We start from the raw sequence: 18,450 nt of genomic DNA, 5'->3' as shown, positions 1-18,450 counted from the left end.
GGATTGATTGAATTTTTTTAACACGGTAAATCACAAATGATGGATGGATGTTTTCTCCTTTTTGCGAATGATTACATGATGGATCGATATGATTCTTTTTTCCTTTTGCAATGGCACAGTGGCACACCCTCATGCACACGTATATACACCCCATCTTATGAACGCACAAATGCACATATTTTCCCTATGAATGTGGTAAGCAGATTCCATCGCAAAGAATATGGCCAACTAAGAGCAACTATAAACCGAGTCTAGCCCAAATGATTAGGTTCCTTGTGGTGGAACCAGCACACCAGGATTCAAGCTTAGATTTGATGCTGGTGTTTGCATTTTTCTGAATTTATTTCAATTTTCTCAATAATGATGATAGAGAGTTTCCCCACGCTTTATATGTAAAGCAAACGTCCGATACATCCAGCATGCTGGGGCCACAGCACAGAAAAGCCCAAAATGAAAGACAAGAAGAAAAACAGAGAAATAAATGCCGACACCGGCAGATCAACGGAGAAAGGAAGCCCGGCAACCCCTGCACCCTCTAAAGAAGTACCACCACGCTCCCAGCATTCCGAAGCGTCGTGCACCAAGTAACACCTTCAAGAAGGGATGGGACGGCGTCGCCATTGTTGCCTGAACAAGTTCTAGGGTTTCCCCCGGCACCAATCTTCTCGATAATGTTCGTTCAGTGGGAGGCGACATTATTGTCAACTACGAGGCGTCTATAGTGAGTTCGTCAAACTTAAAATGTTGTGCCGGCTCAATATTCTGTAGGTGCTCATATGGATAGGGTGTACATTCATAGAGGTGATTATATGTGTATGTGAGTGTCTACAATTATACTATGTTAAAAATAATAAGAGCAACTATGGCAGATGTGCCATAATTTTTTATCGCCAAAATCGTTATTGAAGTCGTCGTTATAAATAACTTGAGAGCCCATGCACAAACTCAGAATCGCTTTGATAAAGCCTCCAAAATTCTTCGGTGCGTGGGATCAGTATCTCATTGGCCAACTATTTCTTCCCTAGTTCCCCACCCTATAGACGACACGCAGAAATTTATAGGCAAATTTGCCCTCACTAAAATAGATTCAACATACAAGCGAAGTACTAGATTCCATTCATATATATGGGTGGAAATTGAATCACGCTGCGACTTAGAGTATCTACAACCGGATCCTCCATACCCGTCCCAAACGCCCGGATGGGTTGTCTGGTTAGTGCCCGGACGGAAAAACGTCACCCAATTGGTCTCCCCATAACTGGCCCAAATGCTCGGATTGACCGACACTCCCCATATCCGGCCCAAATTTGGGGTGGATATGGGGCGCCCGGACCCGCTCGCCACGTTGGACTAACAACTAGGGGTCATGCCAATTCGCTCATATCCGCATCCCCGCTCCTTGCTTGAGCAACCCTCTTCTCTTCTGTGTTCGCCCTCCTCCGCACATCTGCCATTGAACTTTTGCCACTATCAATGCCCCGTTGTCATCCTCAACTCAAGGCTTCACCACCGGACGCCCCAACGCACACCGTCGCAGACCAGGCCGCCACCAGACGCCGCCCTGGTACATCAAACTCCCATATTTTCAGCCCGTGCTCTACGTGTTCGATGAAATGTCCGAGCCGGTTTTTAATTCTTTCGGTCATTACTTCTAGGTCACCAATGGATTCGGCGTGGAATGATGGCTATGAAAACGATGATCTTGAGGAATTCATATTCGGCGAGTTCATCACGTCGTTAGATTCAATCGAGAGGATGCCAAAATGATGATGATGATGATGATGATGATGATGAACACGCCCTAAACTTCGTGGTTCCATCAAGGGCCGAAGAGTGATTCCCCGTGATGGGATTACCAGTGCACGGCTTCTATACATGTACTACTTCACATTTGTCACAACATCCCATGAAACTTTGTTTCGTTATCGCTACCGGACGAGCAAAAACTTGTTCTTGCGGGTTGTGCAAGGCATGGAGAAGGCCGATGACAACTTCGTGCTGAGGAAGGACTGTTTCAGAAAATTTTTCTTCTCTTCTTTGCAGAAATGCACGGCTGCTCTCAGGATGTTTGTTTATGGTAAAGCAACATATGCAATTGATGCAGAAATTCGGATTGGAGTGACCACGGTCCTGAACACCACGGTGCAACTTAGATGCACTGTGGTGAAAGGTGTTCGTACCAGAGTACATGAGAGAGGCAACTATGGAGGACACAAAAAAATTGTTGGCAATTGGAGCAGCAAGAGAATTCCCATGTATACTAGGTTCAGTTGATTGCATGCACTGCCAGTGGAAGAATTGCCCAAAAGGTTTGTGTGGGTAATACCAAGTCACGTCAAAGAAGCCACCATCATACTTGAAACAATGGCACCGCAGGACTTGTGGATTTGGCATGCTTTTATATGACATCAATGTGATCAAACTTTGTTCAAGAGGCTCTGCAACGGGGAAGCTCCACCGTACAACTATACCGTCAACAGACACAACTACACCATAGGGTACTACCTTGCCGATGGTATCTATCCTCACAGGGCGGCGTTTTGTGAAGTCCATATCTGATCCCCAAGGCAACAAACAAACCCGCTTTGCAACCATGCAAGAGGCGGCTAGGAAGGATGTGGAAAGGGCATTTGGAGTGCTCCAAGCTTGTTGGAGTATTGCTCGTGGAGCTGCGATGACGTGGGAACCAGAGACACTTTGACAGCTCATGCATGTTGTGTTATCTTGCGCAACATGATTATCTGACACACATATGGCTATGTTTGGAGCGAGCTTTATATCATCCATTTATCAGTTTTCTAATCCATAGAATCTCAATACATAGCATAAATCAAATCCCCATTGTTTTGATTTGATTTGTGCAGTCAGTCCCCATCTTATGTGTGGCCTACATATCGGAGACAGAGACCCCGTCCACTCCCTCCCTACCCGCCTCCCCGATTCCGCACGCCGTACCCTCCCTCCGTGAGGCCCAGTCTCTCTCGCCACAGATAGTCAAACAAATCAGATGGCGGCGGCCGGCCTCGCGCTCTCGCTGCGCCCCGCGCAGCCGTCGACGCGCGTGCCGAGGGGGACTCTCCCGCCGTCGCTGCCGCCTCTGCCGCCCCAGCAGGGGCGCCTCGCCGTCGGCTTCCGCGCGAGCGCGCTTGCCTCGCCGCCGCTGGCGCCTCTCGCGCGCCCCGCCGTCGCGTGCCGCGCCGCCACCGCCTTCCAGAAGCTCGACGCCGTCGGTGAGTCTCCTCCCCACTCCCGCCCGACCCGTGCTGCGCGCGCCCAGCACATTCTGCCCTCCCCGGAACCTCGCGGCGCTGATTATCTGTGGCTCTGCGCGACTGACCGACCGACTGACTGAATGTGGCGTTGTGTGTCGCGCGCGTGCAGCGGTGCGGGAGGAGGAGGAGGCGTTCAGGTCGGGGGCGGCGGCGGGGCACACGCTGCTGCCCCTCCAGCGCTGCATCTTCTCCGACCACCTCACTCCGGTGCTCGCCTACCGCTGCCTGGTCCGGGAGGACGACCGCGAGGCGCCCAGCTTCCTCTTCGAGTCCGTGGAGCAGGCCTCCGAGGGCACCAATGTGGTTCGTCCCTGCCTTTGCCCACACAGCCTCACGATTAACTGCTTCATTATCCATTCGTATCCTCCCCAAGACAAAATCAGAATCGTTTGAATCTGTCGCGTGCCGGGTTGTTGGTTGGTCTGCAATCTGCAATCTGCACACTGCAGGGGAGGTACAGCGTGGTGGGGGCGCAGCCGGCCATGGAGATCGTGGCCAAGGCCAACCAGGTGACGGTCATGGACCACGAGATGAGGACCAAGGAGGAGCAGTACGCGGCTGACCCCATGACCGTCCCAAGGGACATCATGGCGCAGTGGAATCCGCAGATTACAGTTGATGGCCTGCCTGATGCCTTTTGTGGTAAGACTTATATATGTGTGTCACTTTCATTACCTTAATGCTCTACAAATGTTGTGATGTAGTGGGGCATGCAGTTAGTACTTGCTAATTAAGCATATACCATGGTCCTTTTTTGGCCATGCCACGTTGGGCTGAACGGGTCCATTGTGGATGCCCTTTTCTATCTACAGAGAGTGTGATCTTCATCCTTTGTTGAGAGTTGGTTATGTTTCTTTTGTGAAGAATGTTGATTGTATTTGAAAACTATGTAGGAGGATGGGTTGGATTCTTCTCATATGATACGGTGCGTTATGTTGAGACAAAGAAGCTTCCATTTTCTAAGGCGCCAGAGGATGATAGGAACCTTCCTGACATTCATTTAGGCCTCTACAATGACGTCGTTGTGTTTGATCATGTTGAAAAGGTATGGATAATTATGGAACACTTGTATGCATTTTCTCTAATTCAGACGTCCGTATATCGTTTGTTGTCTATACAAATGAACTCATTTGAAGTATATCTCAAATCAGCTAATTTATTCAGATATTTGAAGGCATGCCTCATATGATGTGTTTTGTTCGATGCAGAAAACACATGTTATTCATTGGGTGAGATTGGACTGCTATAACTCAATTGATGAAGCATATGAAGATGGGAAAAATCGGCTGGAAGCTTTGTTATCAAGATTGCATAGCAGTAATGTGTGAGTTTTAAAGTTTGGCCAACTCTCTTTTGCATGCCTTAGTTTTATTCTTCTAATTTTCTATTTCCCACTGATCTAGTTCAATGAAATATTGATGTAGCCCAACCCTTTCTGCTGGTTCTATTAAGCTTAACGTTGGGCAATTCGGCTCAGCACTACAGAAATCAACAATGTCTAGCGAGGATTACAAGAAGTCTGTTGTGCAAGCAAAAGAACACATTCTAGCAGGTGATATTTTTCAAGTAGTACTAAGTCAACGTTTTGAGAGACGTACATTCGCCGACCCTTTTGAGGTGTATCGTGCATTGCGTATTGTCAATCCTAGCCCTTATATGGCCTATTTACAGGTAATCTGAATATTTGCAGTATTCTAAGCAGGAAAAGTCATGATCGTGACACATAATAATCAGTAAGGTTAATCTCCTGTAACATTATTGCAGGCACGAGGTTGTATTCTCGTAGCATCAAGTCCTGAGATTCTTACTCGGGTCGCAAAGGTAAGCCAAAATAGGGAGTTCTATCTTTTGCATCTTTAGTTATGGGCTTGCTTCCAAACCTTGTTTGTAACTGCAATATGTAGTGGAAGTTAACTTTTCGTATCGTAGGTGCTATCTATTTGCTTTACAAGATGGAGACAATTTTATATAGTTATCATTTTGTTGTCGTGTGCTAATAATTCAAGAAAGTTATTGCAGAAACTCTTTGATATTTGCACGTCCACAATCTTCTAGAAAAGTTGTAGGTGCCAAATGAATAACATGACCTGTTATTTTTCCTTTTCTCAGAGGACAGTTGTCAATCGGCCTCTTGCTGGAACAATCAGGAGAGGAAAAACAAAAGCTGAAGACAAGGTTCTAGAACAGCTCTTGTTGAGTGACGAAAAACAGCGTGCTGAGCACATTATGTTGGTAGATCTAGGTCGGAATGATGTTGGAAAGGTTTGTCTGTCACCCATTTGTTTTATAGTTTCCATTCAATTCAATCTCTAATACATTTCACAATTTGCCAAATAAAGATTGGTAAGGTACCCATGTGCCATCAAGTTCCTCCTGGCCACCATTTATTCCGGCTGGCAACTATTGACATCCATTTCCGTTTTGTTAGTGGCGCATTAGTGATAATAAAATCTCTACTTAGTTAGATCCAGTGGAATTTTATCCTAATTTCAAGCAATCTTGTTTGATCAAAACCGCTTAGCTGTTTTGGTACACTTTTGACTTCATCTAGATTGAGTTGTGTTCAACTTCGCCATTTTTTCCAGGTGTCGAAACCAGGAACAGTAAAGGTGGAGAAATTGATGAATATTGAGCGATATTCACATGTCATGCACATTAGCTCGACGGTAAGTCAGTCTAATTCTTCAGACAAACTTCAAATAGTCATTTGATGCAATGTCATAATATGCACAATCAACATTGTATATGGTTTTCTCTATTTTCTTGGAGCAAGTAAATCTAACGACATCCATCTGTTTTTGCTGAAATTGTGTTAACAATTCTCATAATGTGTGGGTCTACTTCTGTAGGTTACTGGGGAGCTGCGTGACGAACTTACATGTTGGGATGCCCTGCGAGCTGCATTGCCTGTTGGAACCGTCAGTGGTGCTCCCAAGGTAAGTGCATGCTTGCTGCTATCGCATCATCACCTAGATGCATTGAAACTGAATAACTGTTTTGGAAAAACCAATGGCGATGCCAAACGGAGTATAGATAAGTGTCAAATCAATCATATTTCTATTGAGTTCCAGAAAGCTGTTGTTCAAATTCAGTGCCTCCATGATTTAACCCTGAATTCACTGAGCAAGCTCCCATATGCTTCCTTCTGAAACTCACCAGGTGAGAGCGATGGAGCTGATCGATGAGATGGAAGTGACGATGCGCGGGCCATACAGCGGCGGCTTCGGCCAGATCTCCTTCCGCGGTGACATGGACATCGCCCTCGCCCTGCGCACCATCGTCTTCCCAACGGCATCCCGGTTCGACACCATGTACTCATACGCCGCAGACAGCAGCAACGCGCGCCAGGAGTGGGTGGCGCACCTCCAGACCGGCGCCGGGATTGTCGCCGACAGTAAGCCGGACGACGAGCAGCAGGAGTGCCAGAACAAGGCCGCCGGCCTCGCTCGCGCCATCGATCTCGCCGAGTCGACGTTCGTGGACTTCTCCGACGCATAGGACCAGATGGGCGTTCACTTTTTCTATTTTGAAGTCTAGCAGAAACCTTCGGAGCGTGTTTGATGTGGGTTCTTTGCTGCACCGAATAAACAGTTGTAGCTTAGTGTAATAAGTTCAGTCAATAAAATGTACAGCAGACTGGACATTTGCTTTTCTGCCATTTCATTAATTCCCAAATATATGACGTTTGGGTAATGTCATATACTCCCTCCGTTCCAAAATAAGTGTCTCAACTTTGTACTAACTTTAGTATAAAATTATACTAAGGTTAAGGCACTTATTTTGGGAAGGAGGGAGTATTTAGGAACAGAGAGAGTATTATTTAACTGAATTTTCAGTAATTATATATTGCTCTAATAGTGTCAATTTTCTGGTAAATTATAGCAGAATGGAGGTGCTAAGAATGTGCAGCTAGTAAGATTTTCCGAAGTGATACAATTCACCAGATAAGTGTTATAACAATAATGAACAGTGTAAACCAATGGATTGAGTTAATACCCTGCAAAATCATCCATGGGCTAGTATGTTGAAAAACTTTGTAAAAGGGAAAGAACAACCAGGTTACACCTGGACATCTAGCGCCAAACATCAAACAACTAACAAAATTGTTCACCTTGTACAAGTACAAACATCAACCTTACTAGAACCGCAACGGCAGTGAATGCCCTAATAAACCGACATTCATCTCCGGGATTTCCTGTACCGTTCTTCCTCTTCATCAGACCTTCTTTCGTAACGGCCACCAGAATCTCTATCGTGCCTAGACCGCTTGCTCTCTGATCTTTCTTCTATTCCCCTGTCATCGCCTCTCTGCCTATCGCCTCTTGATCTCTCAGGGGATTTCTCCCGCCTGTCCCTGTCCCTATCTCTTGTGTCTGATCTTTCTTCTCTTCCCCTGTCATCACCCCTCTGCCTGTCGCCTCTTGATCTCTCGGGGGATTTCTCGTGCCTGTTCCTGTCACTCTCTTTTGTGTCTCTATCACCATGCCTTGACCTAGAATCTCGGTCCCTGCACAACTCTGATCTTGAGGTTTGACCATCCCTGTCTCCTGATCTCGCCTCTTCTTTATTCCTGTCAGGGAAATTTTTGTGCCTCTTTGGTGGATCATGGTCATGCTGCCGTCTTGCACTGCTGTCCTCCCTAGAACCTCGATCAGTGTTTGCATTCCTCTGAAAATATAATTCACAAACATCAGAATTAGTTGCCAAGCAATGGCTTTTTACTGGAACTACTGAACAACGTTACTGATGAACTATACGGCCAAGTAGAGGACACATAATTTCCAGCCAGGCAACAATAGAAAATGCGCACCCATAACCATAAATTGGTGAGTTATTATTACAGTGCATTCAGTGAAGCATGTAGCATGCTGCAAAAATATCATAAATCATGTCGAAAGCGACAATCTCTAGCATACAGCCATATCTAGCGCAATGCAATAAAAAAATGGTGCTTGTGTTTCCAACAACAAATGGTAAAACCTCTGGCAATGTGGGAATGTTCTCCGAAACGACATATCTGCTACGGACTTCATGAAATATCTTTTGCAGGTAATGGCTCATCCAACTGAAGTACAAACACTAAAGGCCTAACTGTTATAAGCACAAGTTTTCAGCATGTTCCCTTGATAAAATATCAATATAAATACTCTAAACGGACGTCGTGGCGAAATGACAAGCAACTCATTTTCTATTAATAACTAAACTGGCAATATAACACGTTCATATTGCGAGAAAACTTCTCGTGGAAATTAACACAAACTATGTAGTCTGTTGCCATGTGTGCTCTCCTATATAACTACTTGGTAGATGCACAAGCAGGACAGTTACCTGCTCATCATGTGAAAATCTGCAGGAAGCTCCGCGACTGCACTCGCCTTTCTGGAAAGCGTAGCAGACGCCACGGCCCTGGACAGCTACCTGCTCATCATGCGAAAATCTGCAGGAATCTCCCCGACTGCATTCGCCTTTCTGGAAAGCATAGCAGATGCCACGGGATTCCCCCTTATTTTGTGGACCACGGTGCCTGTCATGCTCCCATTTTGGGTCATCCTCCTTAGAACCCCAACCAGTGTTTGCATTTCTCTGAAATATAACCATGAACACCAGAATAAGTTGGCAATCATGACGGTTCAGTGGAAGTACTTACGAAGGTTACCGATAAACTATAGGGCCTAGTACAAAGGGCAAATGTTTCCAGCCAAGTAACATTATAATAACACATTTGTAATCCAATATTAGTGATTGATTTGTGCATTTGGAGAAGCAGATAAATATTGCGGAAATAACAATAAAATTGTCCCAAAGTAAATAATCTATAGCATGTAACCAAACCTAGAACAAGTTAACAATGGCATAAATGGAGCATGTACTTGCAACGACTACTGGTCGTTCACCCCATTCTTTCATTGAATTCTGCAACATATGCTTTGGAAGGTTATAAGGTCATTTGACTGAAGTAAAATGATGACCACAACAAATGTAAAGGCCTTACTGTACAAGTATAAGTTTCCAACATATCTTTATCTTGAGAAATGCAGGTGTAAATTATTACCACAGAGCGTTATTTCACAGACCATTGGAGTGAAATGTCAGGAACTAATTTTCTACTCCCTCCGTAACTTGATATAAGACGTTTTTGACACTATCGTGAAAGAACTTCACTTGTGCAAATTACTATGAGGCAGGTTGTAAATCACTTGTGTGCATTCCTAACGAATAAGCAGTAAAGCCCTTGCTTTTACATTGGATCAGTACCCTGCCATGAACCCTGGTTGTATTTATTTGTATATAGTCCTGCTGCAATTAGGTAACAGACTCTGTTGTCCTTGTAATTATTCTAGATAGCCTAGTTAGTCTAGATAGTCTAGTTAGTGTTTTATTTCTGTAAGACCTTGGTGCTCTGTTTTTCTAATAAATGGCTGTGGGGCTTTTTGCCTCAGTGTTCAGTCAAAAAAAAAAAAGACTTGGACGGTTGGACCAATGCAGTGAAATATTGCTATATGCCAGGTAGTTAATTGCTTGTTTGCATTCCTACAAATAATCAAATGGCAAGAAACTATTTTTCTACCTAATGATTTTGCAATATCCTCCTCGTTCATGCTATAGTTAGAAAACATCACTAGTCCAAATCACTACGAGCACAATGGTGAATAGGTTGTGTGTATTCCTAGCAAAAAAATTGAATACCAATTTGAAAATTTCAGAAGCAGGATAGATACCTGTTCATCATGGGAATATTTGCACGCATCGCCGCGGTTGCACTCGCCTTTCTGGAAAGCATAGCACACGCCGCGCTCCTCCCTCTTCTTCTGCAGCTCCTCCTCGTCCTCCTCCTCCTTCTTCTTGTACTTCTCCACATGGTCAACCCTGATGATCCTCCCAAGAACCTTAGCCCCATTCAAGTTATCTACGCGGCCACACGAAGACGAAGCAAAACAAATATTAGCACTTCAGCAAAAGGACCAACTGGAACTACAGACAGAAGCGACCTAGTAGGAAAGGGGAAAAGGGCCTCACCTACGGCAAGAACCGTGCTCCTCTGATCCTCATACGCGACGAACGCGAAGCCCTTGGATTTGCCGGTGGCCTTGTCGCGCACGAGGTTCACGTCGACCACCTCGCCATACCTGAGAAAAGAGATCGAACACCGCTCAGTGCCAAATCCGTCGGGAGGGGGGAACGGGCGGAAAAGCTAGGTTGGGGCTGCTGTGGTCTACTACTCACTGCGCGAAGACGGCGAGGAGGTCGCCCTCGGTGAGGTCGAAGGGGACGCCGCCGACGAAGACGTAGGCAGAGCCCCTGAACTTGGCGTGCCACGAGGCGTCCTCGCTGAGGCCCAGCGCCGCCTCCTTCTGGTTTATCACCTGCGTCCGCTTCACCTGCGTCAGGGGATTCATCTTCCCCGACTCGCCGCCGCCGCCGCCGCCGAGATGGGTCGGATCCCTCCCCTCCCTGGAGGGAACCGGCGGTGCTCGTGCGGAATCTCGGGCAGAATTTCTGGAAGGGGCAGCGGATTGGGAGATTTGGAGGGGAAGAAGGTGGGGAATTTTTTGGGGTTAGGGTTCTTGGCTAGTCCAACACCCTGGGGTCGGTCCTAGGGTGCAATCTCCACCGTAGATTTTGGATCTAACGTCGGTGGTGATGCCAAGACTAGTAAAAGAGATCACCACATATGTAGTGTTTTGGCATATAGGAGTACTGTACTGAATAATATCATTAGTTCAAATTTCTCATAAAATTTCTTATATATAACTTATAAATAGATTGGTTATATCGGAAGATTGTATGTAGTATAGTCGATTAGAGGGTCGATGTCGTGCATAATGAGAAGAAGTTGTTGGAAAAATATGGACAATATTTTAGTTTTAAGACTTATTAAGGAACACAATTCAAATTAATTAATAACGTAAAAACTAGTCATAATAATAGGCAAACCATGCTATAAAATATCAGCGAAATCGAGCATATTATGTCTAGGCCTTAATCAATCAAGTTAAATCATATAGCCAAGGTCGATAATGACACTATTTTAGCAAAAAGAAAATTGTACTCCTGAACCGAGCCGACTCTTTCTCCTTTTTTTTCACACACAAATCACACGGATATTCACGTGAAAATACTCAAATACATGTACACGCGTGTATATGTAGCCAAAGTCTCTCCCCTGCTATGCATCTACAGGAGTTTCGATCCCTGCAAAAAAAATCTATAGGAGTTTCGAACATAGCTAGATCGAGCTCCACTATGTTCGCCTTAGCAAATTCAGACTAATTGGAGTTTTCAAAATTTAGTTGTGCCATATATGTGCACATGGGCCGCAGGTGGGTTGAAATATGGACAATATTATAGTTTTAAGATTTATTGAGGAGCACATCTCAAATAATAAATAACATAAAAACTGGTCCTAACAGTAGGCAAACCATGTTATAAATCATCATCGAAATCGAGCATGCTATGTCCAGGCCTTATGGAATTTTTATTGATCTCCACTACTATTAAACAATTAAACAAGAACTTTTTTTTCGTGCACCCCGTTAAGTGTACACCGGTTAATTAGCATCGTCTGATTATCTAAATCAATGAAATCTAACGGATTAGATTGATCTGATGAGTTATCAGGGTGCAATTAGCAATTATAATAGACTGACCACCACTCCACCGGCAGACCTCTTCTCTCTCCTAATAATAATAATAAATAGATAAAGAAATCAACAATCAATCCCTAATTAATAGGGATGACATTATAGTAATGCTTGCAACCCGACGTATGTGATCCATGCAAACCGGCTACTCTCGCATCAAATCTGCTGCAAGATCTCCCGATGCTGTGCGCCTCCTCCCCCTCCTCACCTGATTCGTTTTCGCCATCAAAGATCTTCGAGGGGGATGCCGTTGACTCCAAACTCCTTTGGTGGTAGTTGTGGGGTCGGCCGGAGAGGCGACGGCTGTGGGGAGCAGCGGCGCATTGGCTGCAGGGCAACGACGGACGAGCAGCGGCGCGAAGCAGGTGCTGGTGGTGATTCTGGTCGGAAGGAGGCAGCAGGGTGAGGTGGTGCGGCAGAGCTCGTCCGCGAGTGTGGCGCGCAGAGTAGCCGGTGGTGGTTGCCGTGGTGCAGTGCGGACGGCTGCAAGGGGAACCGATGGCAGCGCACATGGCCATGGGGGTATGGTGAGCGGGTTGGGGCGCAGTGGGAGAAGAGCGCCAGGGTCCAGGCCGTCTTCCTTCGCAGAGATGAATTGAAGGGTCGACGCCACCAACATGCGCTCGAGGCGAGGTCTGAGAATTTTCTCTTCTCTTAAATTGTTCATTTGGGGAATCCTTAATTGCATCGCCCGGGTCTGCTTAGACTGATTCGTTTTCTGCATGCCCCTCCGCAAGTGTATCCTGACCATGTTGTCCGACCGCACCTACACGTCGGAGGTCTTGGAGAAGATTGGCCTCCTGCAGCGGTTTGTGACCCAAGATCCTCAACAATGACACTTCATTCATGGCTGGTAAATAAAGACGAGCCCTGTTCTCACTTCTTGGTTGTTACTTTTCTGTTTATATAGTCAAAATTATACCTTCTTGGTTGAATCATGTGTTATTCAGTCAGTCGTCTCATCACTATCTTTAGTTTCCTGATGATAATCCTCAATCCTGCATGATTGAAAGACACCATTCCAGTCACAGAACCAGGCCCCAACCCATCATCCCTGTGTTGATGCCTACATTGTCATTACACATTGATTGCAGTTAAACATGTACACAAGATTAATTATTTTTTCTGCTGACTGCAAGTATATTCTCTTCTAGCCGTGCTTCTTAGGTTTCAAGTGTTCATATGTATAGTTGCTTTGCAACCACTTGACCATGTCTGTCCTTCTTGGAATTATTTGCAGTGATGCCAAACTTTGCCCAGCACCAGGCCCACCCAAAGGGGCACACGCGAGCCCTCCCCATGGCGGTCAAGGATCAGGTAGCAGTATAGCATCGGGTTGCAACATTTGACAAGGACGGCATCCGGAAGCGGCTATGCATGCTCACGTGCAGTAGGTATGAATCAGGTCCTTATTCCCCATCCATACATCATGTTTCATATGGAGCTAAGAGATGTTTTCTGCCTTTTATTTTTTGTATAAACAAAATCCTTGTTGTTTTGGCTGCTGGCCTTTGTTAATACTTGCTTACTTCTGAATCCTGATATATGAATTTGAGGTGATGGTTTTCCATATTACATATTGATTCCAAAACAATGTTAATCCATGATGTCAGCTGTTAATCTTCCCTTTGTCATGTTCTCTTTTAACTTTTGTTATTCATTTGAGCGATTTTTTTGGATTAATCCAGTTACAACTGTCAATCTATCCCCACATAAGCATAGAAACACAACGAGAAGGTAATCAACAAAACCCCATATGTGTAAGCTTCTTGAATTGAAAATTTGCAAGTCAAGTTTTCTAATTTGACTTCACTGCAGAGGATTTGGCAAAGAAGACCTACAACTGTAGCGATGAATGACTGCAAAGTAAGTTAATGTTCATTAAATCCCGTCTTCTAGACATTGAGTTGAGAGATGCAATAGTCAATAACATGTTTATAGGCTTGTTTGTAGCAGAATATGCATAGAATTGTAACAATTTTCTCTTGGAGAAAGTCGTAGCTATGGTGCTTGGCACATAATCTTGTTTTATGTGAGCTTTATAGTTTTGGGATTCACCGGGTGGCTTCTATGAAACATCATCTTTTGTCGAGGTATGCAGTGTTTCACATGTGTAAATGTTGCCGCAGTTTCTTAAGAGTTAGGATATATATAGACTTTCCTCAGATATATACAGACGAGTTACGTCTGTACCTGTCGTGCATAATGGTGCTACAACCCGACACTGTTGTTATTTCATATTAGTTAGTATAGTATGAACTGTACACATATTTGTTTCCTTGGAACCAAGTAGGAACCTGGAGTTTTATTGCTTGGAATGTGTAACCTACTCTGAAGTCAGAACATGTAATTCAATCACACATGTTTGGAGCAAAGCATTTTTTCATGTCTACACACTTACTTTTGTTATGTTTTGAGATTTTTGTTCTATCCAGTTGACCTCAAATTAAGATTTTAGTTAGATTATTCTTTTCTACGATCATACGTGCGTGCACGTGCATACTTACTAGTTTAGTCAAATGAATGGTTGTAGTGTTGGCTTCAGATGGTCTGCGGTGGCGGCTCTCGCGGCGATGTGGGCTCTTGGCGGTGGTGCATCAAATTCGCAGTGTGGGGCAGGACTGGGCGTGACGACGGTTGGTCACGGTTCCAGTATCAGCTCGTCTGCGGGTGGCTTGTGGTGCTGCTCCTCGAGGCTCTCTTGGTCGGTTGGTTGCGGTCGGTCCGGCGCCCCTCGTCGATGGGCGGGCGGCTGGGTTTGGCCTCTCGCGGATCTGGGCTGGGAGCGCCGTAGTGGGGCATCCCGGGGTGGTGTGTGGGGAGGCCTGTGGGAGGGTGGCGCTGAGTTAGCCGGGCCACCCGTTGCCGACGCACTGTGGACATGGTCCGCTCCTTCTCCTCCCCTTCCCCATCCTAGTGGCTCTTGGTGCTAGATTGACTTTGGTCTAGGCAGACATTGTCGGCTCCGTCGGTGGTTGGGTATTGCCGGTCGGTCCAAGGCCCGGGCTCTTGGATGGGATCCAGGGTGCCTGGTGGCAGGACGACGGCCATGTGGGAGCCGCGGTGCTGGTGGGCGGAGCTCGCTGCTCCGATGCTGGTCGGTTGCCATGGTCATGTGGGCGGTGTGGTGACTGGTGATCGGCGTTCTATATCGGTGGTGTGGCAGGTGTCATGTTGCTTGCCGCACCCTGGTCAGATGAGGAGTGCGCTTGCCGGGTGAAAACCTTGTCTGGCTCTGGCCAGGCTGACGATGGCGGTGTCCTTGGGCGGCGCCCCCTTCTTCAAGGCTTCGTCGTGATTGCTTTGTCCTTCATGTTGCTCTAGGTGAAAATCTTGATCCTTTGGATCGGGCGGTGACGACGCTCTGATGTTGTGCCATTCCTGAAGGCATTATCTTGGAGCTCATTGTACGTCGGCACTTAGATTTGTCTCTTTGTCGTGCTTGTTACCGGTTGAGACCTCCGTTGTCTCCAGTCATGCTTATTGTCCATATTTTGTTTCACTTGGAGATGTATGGGGTGGTGTTGCTGAGTCTCAACACCTATATATCTTGTCTTGGGTGTGTGTGGTGTGATGTGATGTTGTATGGTGATCGTTGCTTTATATATAAAACAAGGTGAAAGCCTTTTTCTGTAGATGGTTTGACATTCTAACAGAAGCTTATACAGTTATGTCGTTCAAAACTTATATATCACTTTCCTTGTGAAAGGTTCTCACGACAGTAAAAACTTAGATTTTCAAAAAGGGTGGATTTTATTAACTTAAAATGAAGGATTAAGGGGATACAAGCACAATAAGCATAAATCCGGCCTCTGCGTAGATATGATCCATGCAGCCAACACCAACGTACGTACACACAAAAATTACACCAACAACTAGCAAAATCAAACATGACCGAAGTTATGCCTTAGTGCAGTAAAAGGAAGAAAAAACTCCGAAGCGATCAAATAATGATCAATAATCTACAACATCAATTGTATCCACACCAACCATTTCTTGATATCAGTTGTGATGTCGCCACCACCTTTCGTGATCCCAACAGCTACATACATATCACGGTCTTGACTTGAGGTGCCATGCAAGAAGACCATCCTCGCACAAGTGGACAGTCAAGCCGCACCAAGAGCTAGTTTCCACCAACAACTCTGAACGGCAAAAGGTTGTCGCTACACTTCGCAACGAAGATCAAAGGTGGAAGGTTACCAACACTGGCAAATCCCAATTTGGGATGCTCCAACAGTCTTATACCGTCCTCATGCTCCGGCGTTCTTGTCTGTGGTGGTAGAATCAAGCAGCGAAAAACTTGTCATTGCCGCTGGATCTAAAGATCCAAGATTCCCTGTCTGGTCTAAGTAATCACCTAGCAGAGTAAGACCTTGCCCTCACCCATGCGCCCGAGCGGAGAACCTCCATACCAAGATGTAGTAGGCAGACACTGTCGCCCATGTACTTTCATATGGGATCATGGCCACCGGCGTCTCACACGGAGACTGCGGCCCAGCCAGAAAAATCACTATCGCCGTTGCAGATCCATGCCCTTTTGCCTCAAGCTGCTATCCATAGGCCTCACTCCGAAGCAACACTAAACAAGCTACCCTGGCTCTGATGATCGAGTTCGCTCCAGGACAATGTCTCCATGAAGGTCAACGGCGAAGAAATCGCAGCCATTTTCTGTCCCAAAAGGGGAGCACGGGCTTACCCCAAAGCAAAGACCATGAGCGGAGGAGAGGAGCAATGATGCAGCTCCTCCGACAAGGATTACAACGCCCAGAGGTGTCGTCGCCCCTGCTCATGGCACGAAGCCGAGACAGGAGTATTTAACCAAAAACTACTACATTTCATGGAAACGTGACAGAAAACTACTTCCTCCGTTCGGAATTACTTGTCGCGGAAATGGATGTATCTAGACGTATTTTAGTTCTAGATACGTCCATTTTCGAGACAAGTAATTCCGAACGGAGGGAGTACCACTTTACAATTTTTTGCGAAAAACTACCACTTTTGTCCTAATCCGTGGCAAAAAACTATTAAGTCTTGAAACCGGTCGCTTCGCTTGCGCTAAGCACCAAACTAACCAGCCGGTCCCACGTTTCAGGTGCCACGGTGGCCAACCGACGCCCGCCGCGCGTTAACGGCGCATCCGCGGTCAAAAACGGCGTCGTCAGAGGATCAACATCAAATGGCCGGTCCACGTTTTGGTGCATTGAACGCAAACTGACAGCCGCCGTTTCCGACCGCAGACGCACTGTTAACGCGCGGCGGGCGTCGGTTGGCCACCGTGGCACCTGAAACGTGGGACCGGCTGGTCAGTTTGGTGCTTAGCGCGGGCGAAGCGACCGGTTTCGAGACTTGGTAGTTTTTTGTCATGGATTAGGACAAAAGTGATAGTTTTCTGCACAAAATCGTAAAGTGGTAGTTTTCTGTCACGTTTTCGTAAAATGTGGTAGTTTTTGGTTAAATAATCCCGAGACAGGGTTTCCCCAACTCCTCTCACACCCTCCCCTACACATCAACCACCAGGTCCAAAGACGTCTTTCCCAGCAACCGCCGCCACCTCAAACCAGACATGTACAGTTGTAGACATGGGCGCAAGCGGCAGTGCCGCAGCCAACCACGCCATGCAGAGGACAAGAGCTAGCAACGAACCACACCAGCGAGCTAGCCCTAGTCACTCCCGACCAGATCTGTGCCTGCCACCCACCGTTGCAGCTGCAGCCTCCCCGCCACTCGCACTACCCAGCCGAGCACCGCCGAGCAGATCGAAAAACACAGCATGTCACCGAGATCCACCGCACACTTGCGCCATGGACACCTCCATATAGGACAGCTAAAGCAACATGGAGCAATGCCTCCAGGCCAAACCACCGTGTCCCCCAAGCAGCCGCATGAGTTGCCATCATCGTGAAGAGGTTTGGGGCCACTGCCCCCGGCGTCCATGCTCCGCCGCGCCCGTCGCATCAGACGGTGCCCCTCCCTTCGAGGAACGTGGCCCGTCGCCACTGCCCCGGCGAAGCAGTTGTGGAGAAGTCCCTGGCGGCGCTAAGTTTGAGGCCCCCAGGTCGCCACGGAAGGGACGAGACGGGGAAAGGAAACGATTCCCTCAATTACCAGCGCATTGGTAAAAACTTCTTTCCTCTATGGTGCGTGCCAAGAAGAAAAGTCAACATAATTTAAATTTCTCAACACCTCCATACACATTCCCAAAGGAAGAAGGAAATGACCAATGATTCTGTGGTAATTAGTACTCCTTTGGTCCCATATTATAAGAGTGGTGTCAAAAACGCTTTTATAATACGGGACGAATGGAGTATATGGTTTGGACATGCTCGAAACAGCTAAATCAACAGTAAATCAGAACTAATAACCGCAGTACGAAATCCTTTTCAGTGCTCAAGAAAACCAAATTAACTAGCAAATCAAAATGTTTAATTTATGCACTTTTGAACAAAACTAAAGTGAATGTTCGGGTTAGTGTGTTTAGTCATGCCTCCTATGACATGTTTGGTGCGTTCCATTGGACATTTAGAGCTCTGATG

General features: G+C 46.3%; 2 protein-coding genes and 1 long non-coding RNA gene across 3 annotated transcripts; 2 read left to right on the top strand and 1 right to left on the bottom strand.

Annotated features, from left to right (window-relative positions):
- The first annotated feature begins 2,919 nt into the window (after positions 1-2,919).
- LOC123123566 (anthranilate synthase alpha subunit 1, chloroplastic) lies at positions 2,920-6,930 on the top strand. The gene is made up of 11 exons (XM_044544093.1): positions 2,920-3,230; positions 3,382-3,575; positions 3,722-3,914; positions 4,166-4,317; positions 4,481-4,596; positions 4,697-4,943; positions 5,037-5,093; positions 5,382-5,534; positions 5,858-5,938; positions 6,122-6,208; positions 6,432-6,930. Exons 1-11 carry the CDS (start codon positions 3,008-3,010, stop codon positions 6,768-6,770), a joined length of 1,842 nt encoding a protein of 613 aa, XP_044400028.1. The 5' UTR covers positions 2,920-3,007; the 3' UTR covers positions 6,771-6,930.
- A 235-nt stretch (positions 6,931-7,165) lies between these two features.
- Positions 7,166-10,823, bottom strand: LOC123123569 (zinc finger CCCH domain-containing protein 25). Its single transcript, XM_044544094.1, has 5 exons — positions 10,497-10,823; positions 10,290-10,399; positions 9,992-10,179; positions 8,601-8,855; positions 7,166-7,940 (listed from the first exon to the last, which is right to left on the bottom strand). Exons 1-5 carry the CDS (start codon positions 10,667-10,669, stop codon positions 7,452-7,454), a joined length of 1,215 nt encoding a protein of 404 aa, XP_044400029.1. The 5' UTR covers positions 10,670-10,823; the 3' UTR covers positions 7,166-7,451.
- A 1,207-nt stretch (positions 10,824-12,030) lies between these two features.
- LOC123126032 (uncharacterized) lies at positions 12,031-15,479 on the top strand. Its single transcript, XR_006461538.1, has 3 exons — positions 12,031-12,547; positions 12,652-12,767; positions 13,155-15,479. It is a non-coding gene; the product is annotated as an uncharacterized lncRNA (long non-coding RNA).
- The last annotated feature ends 2,971 nt before the right edge of the window (positions 15,480-18,450 follow it).

This window comes from Triticum aestivum, chromosome 5D (assembly GCF_018294505.1).
Source record: "Triticum aestivum cultivar Chinese Spring chromosome 5D, IWGSC CS RefSeq v2.1, whole genome shotgun sequence".
NCBI lineage: Eukaryota > Viridiplantae > Streptophyta > Magnoliopsida > Poales > Poaceae > Triticum > Triticum aestivum.
Note: the sequence above shows the minus strand (reverse complement) of the source record. Positions and strands in the feature narration are given on the sequence as shown.

Coding starts and splice junctions, on each gene's coding strand:
- LOC123123566 (XM_044544093.1), top strand. CDS start 3,008: ATGGCGGCGGCCGGCCTCGCGCTCTCGCTGCGCCCCGCGCAGCCGTCG. Junction 3,915..4,165: donor CCTGCCTGATGCCTTTTGTG/GTAAGACTTATA, acceptor AAAACTATGTAG/GAGGATGGGTTGGATTCTTC. Junction 5,094..5,381: donor TTCTTACTCGGGTCGCAAAG/GTAAGCCAAAAT, acceptor TCCTTTTCTCAG/AGGACAGTTGTCAATCGGCC.
- LOC123123569 (XM_044544094.1), bottom strand. CDS start 10,669: ATGAATCCCCTGACGCAGGTGAAGCGGACGCAGGTGATAAACCAGAAG. Junction 8,856..9,991: donor AATATTCCCATGATGAACAG/GTATCTATCCTG, acceptor GTTATATTTCAG/AGAAATGCAAACACTGGTTG. Junction 7,941..8,600: donor GATTTTCACATGATGAGCAG/GTAACTGTCCTG, acceptor TTATATTTTCAG/AGGAATGCAAACACTGATCG.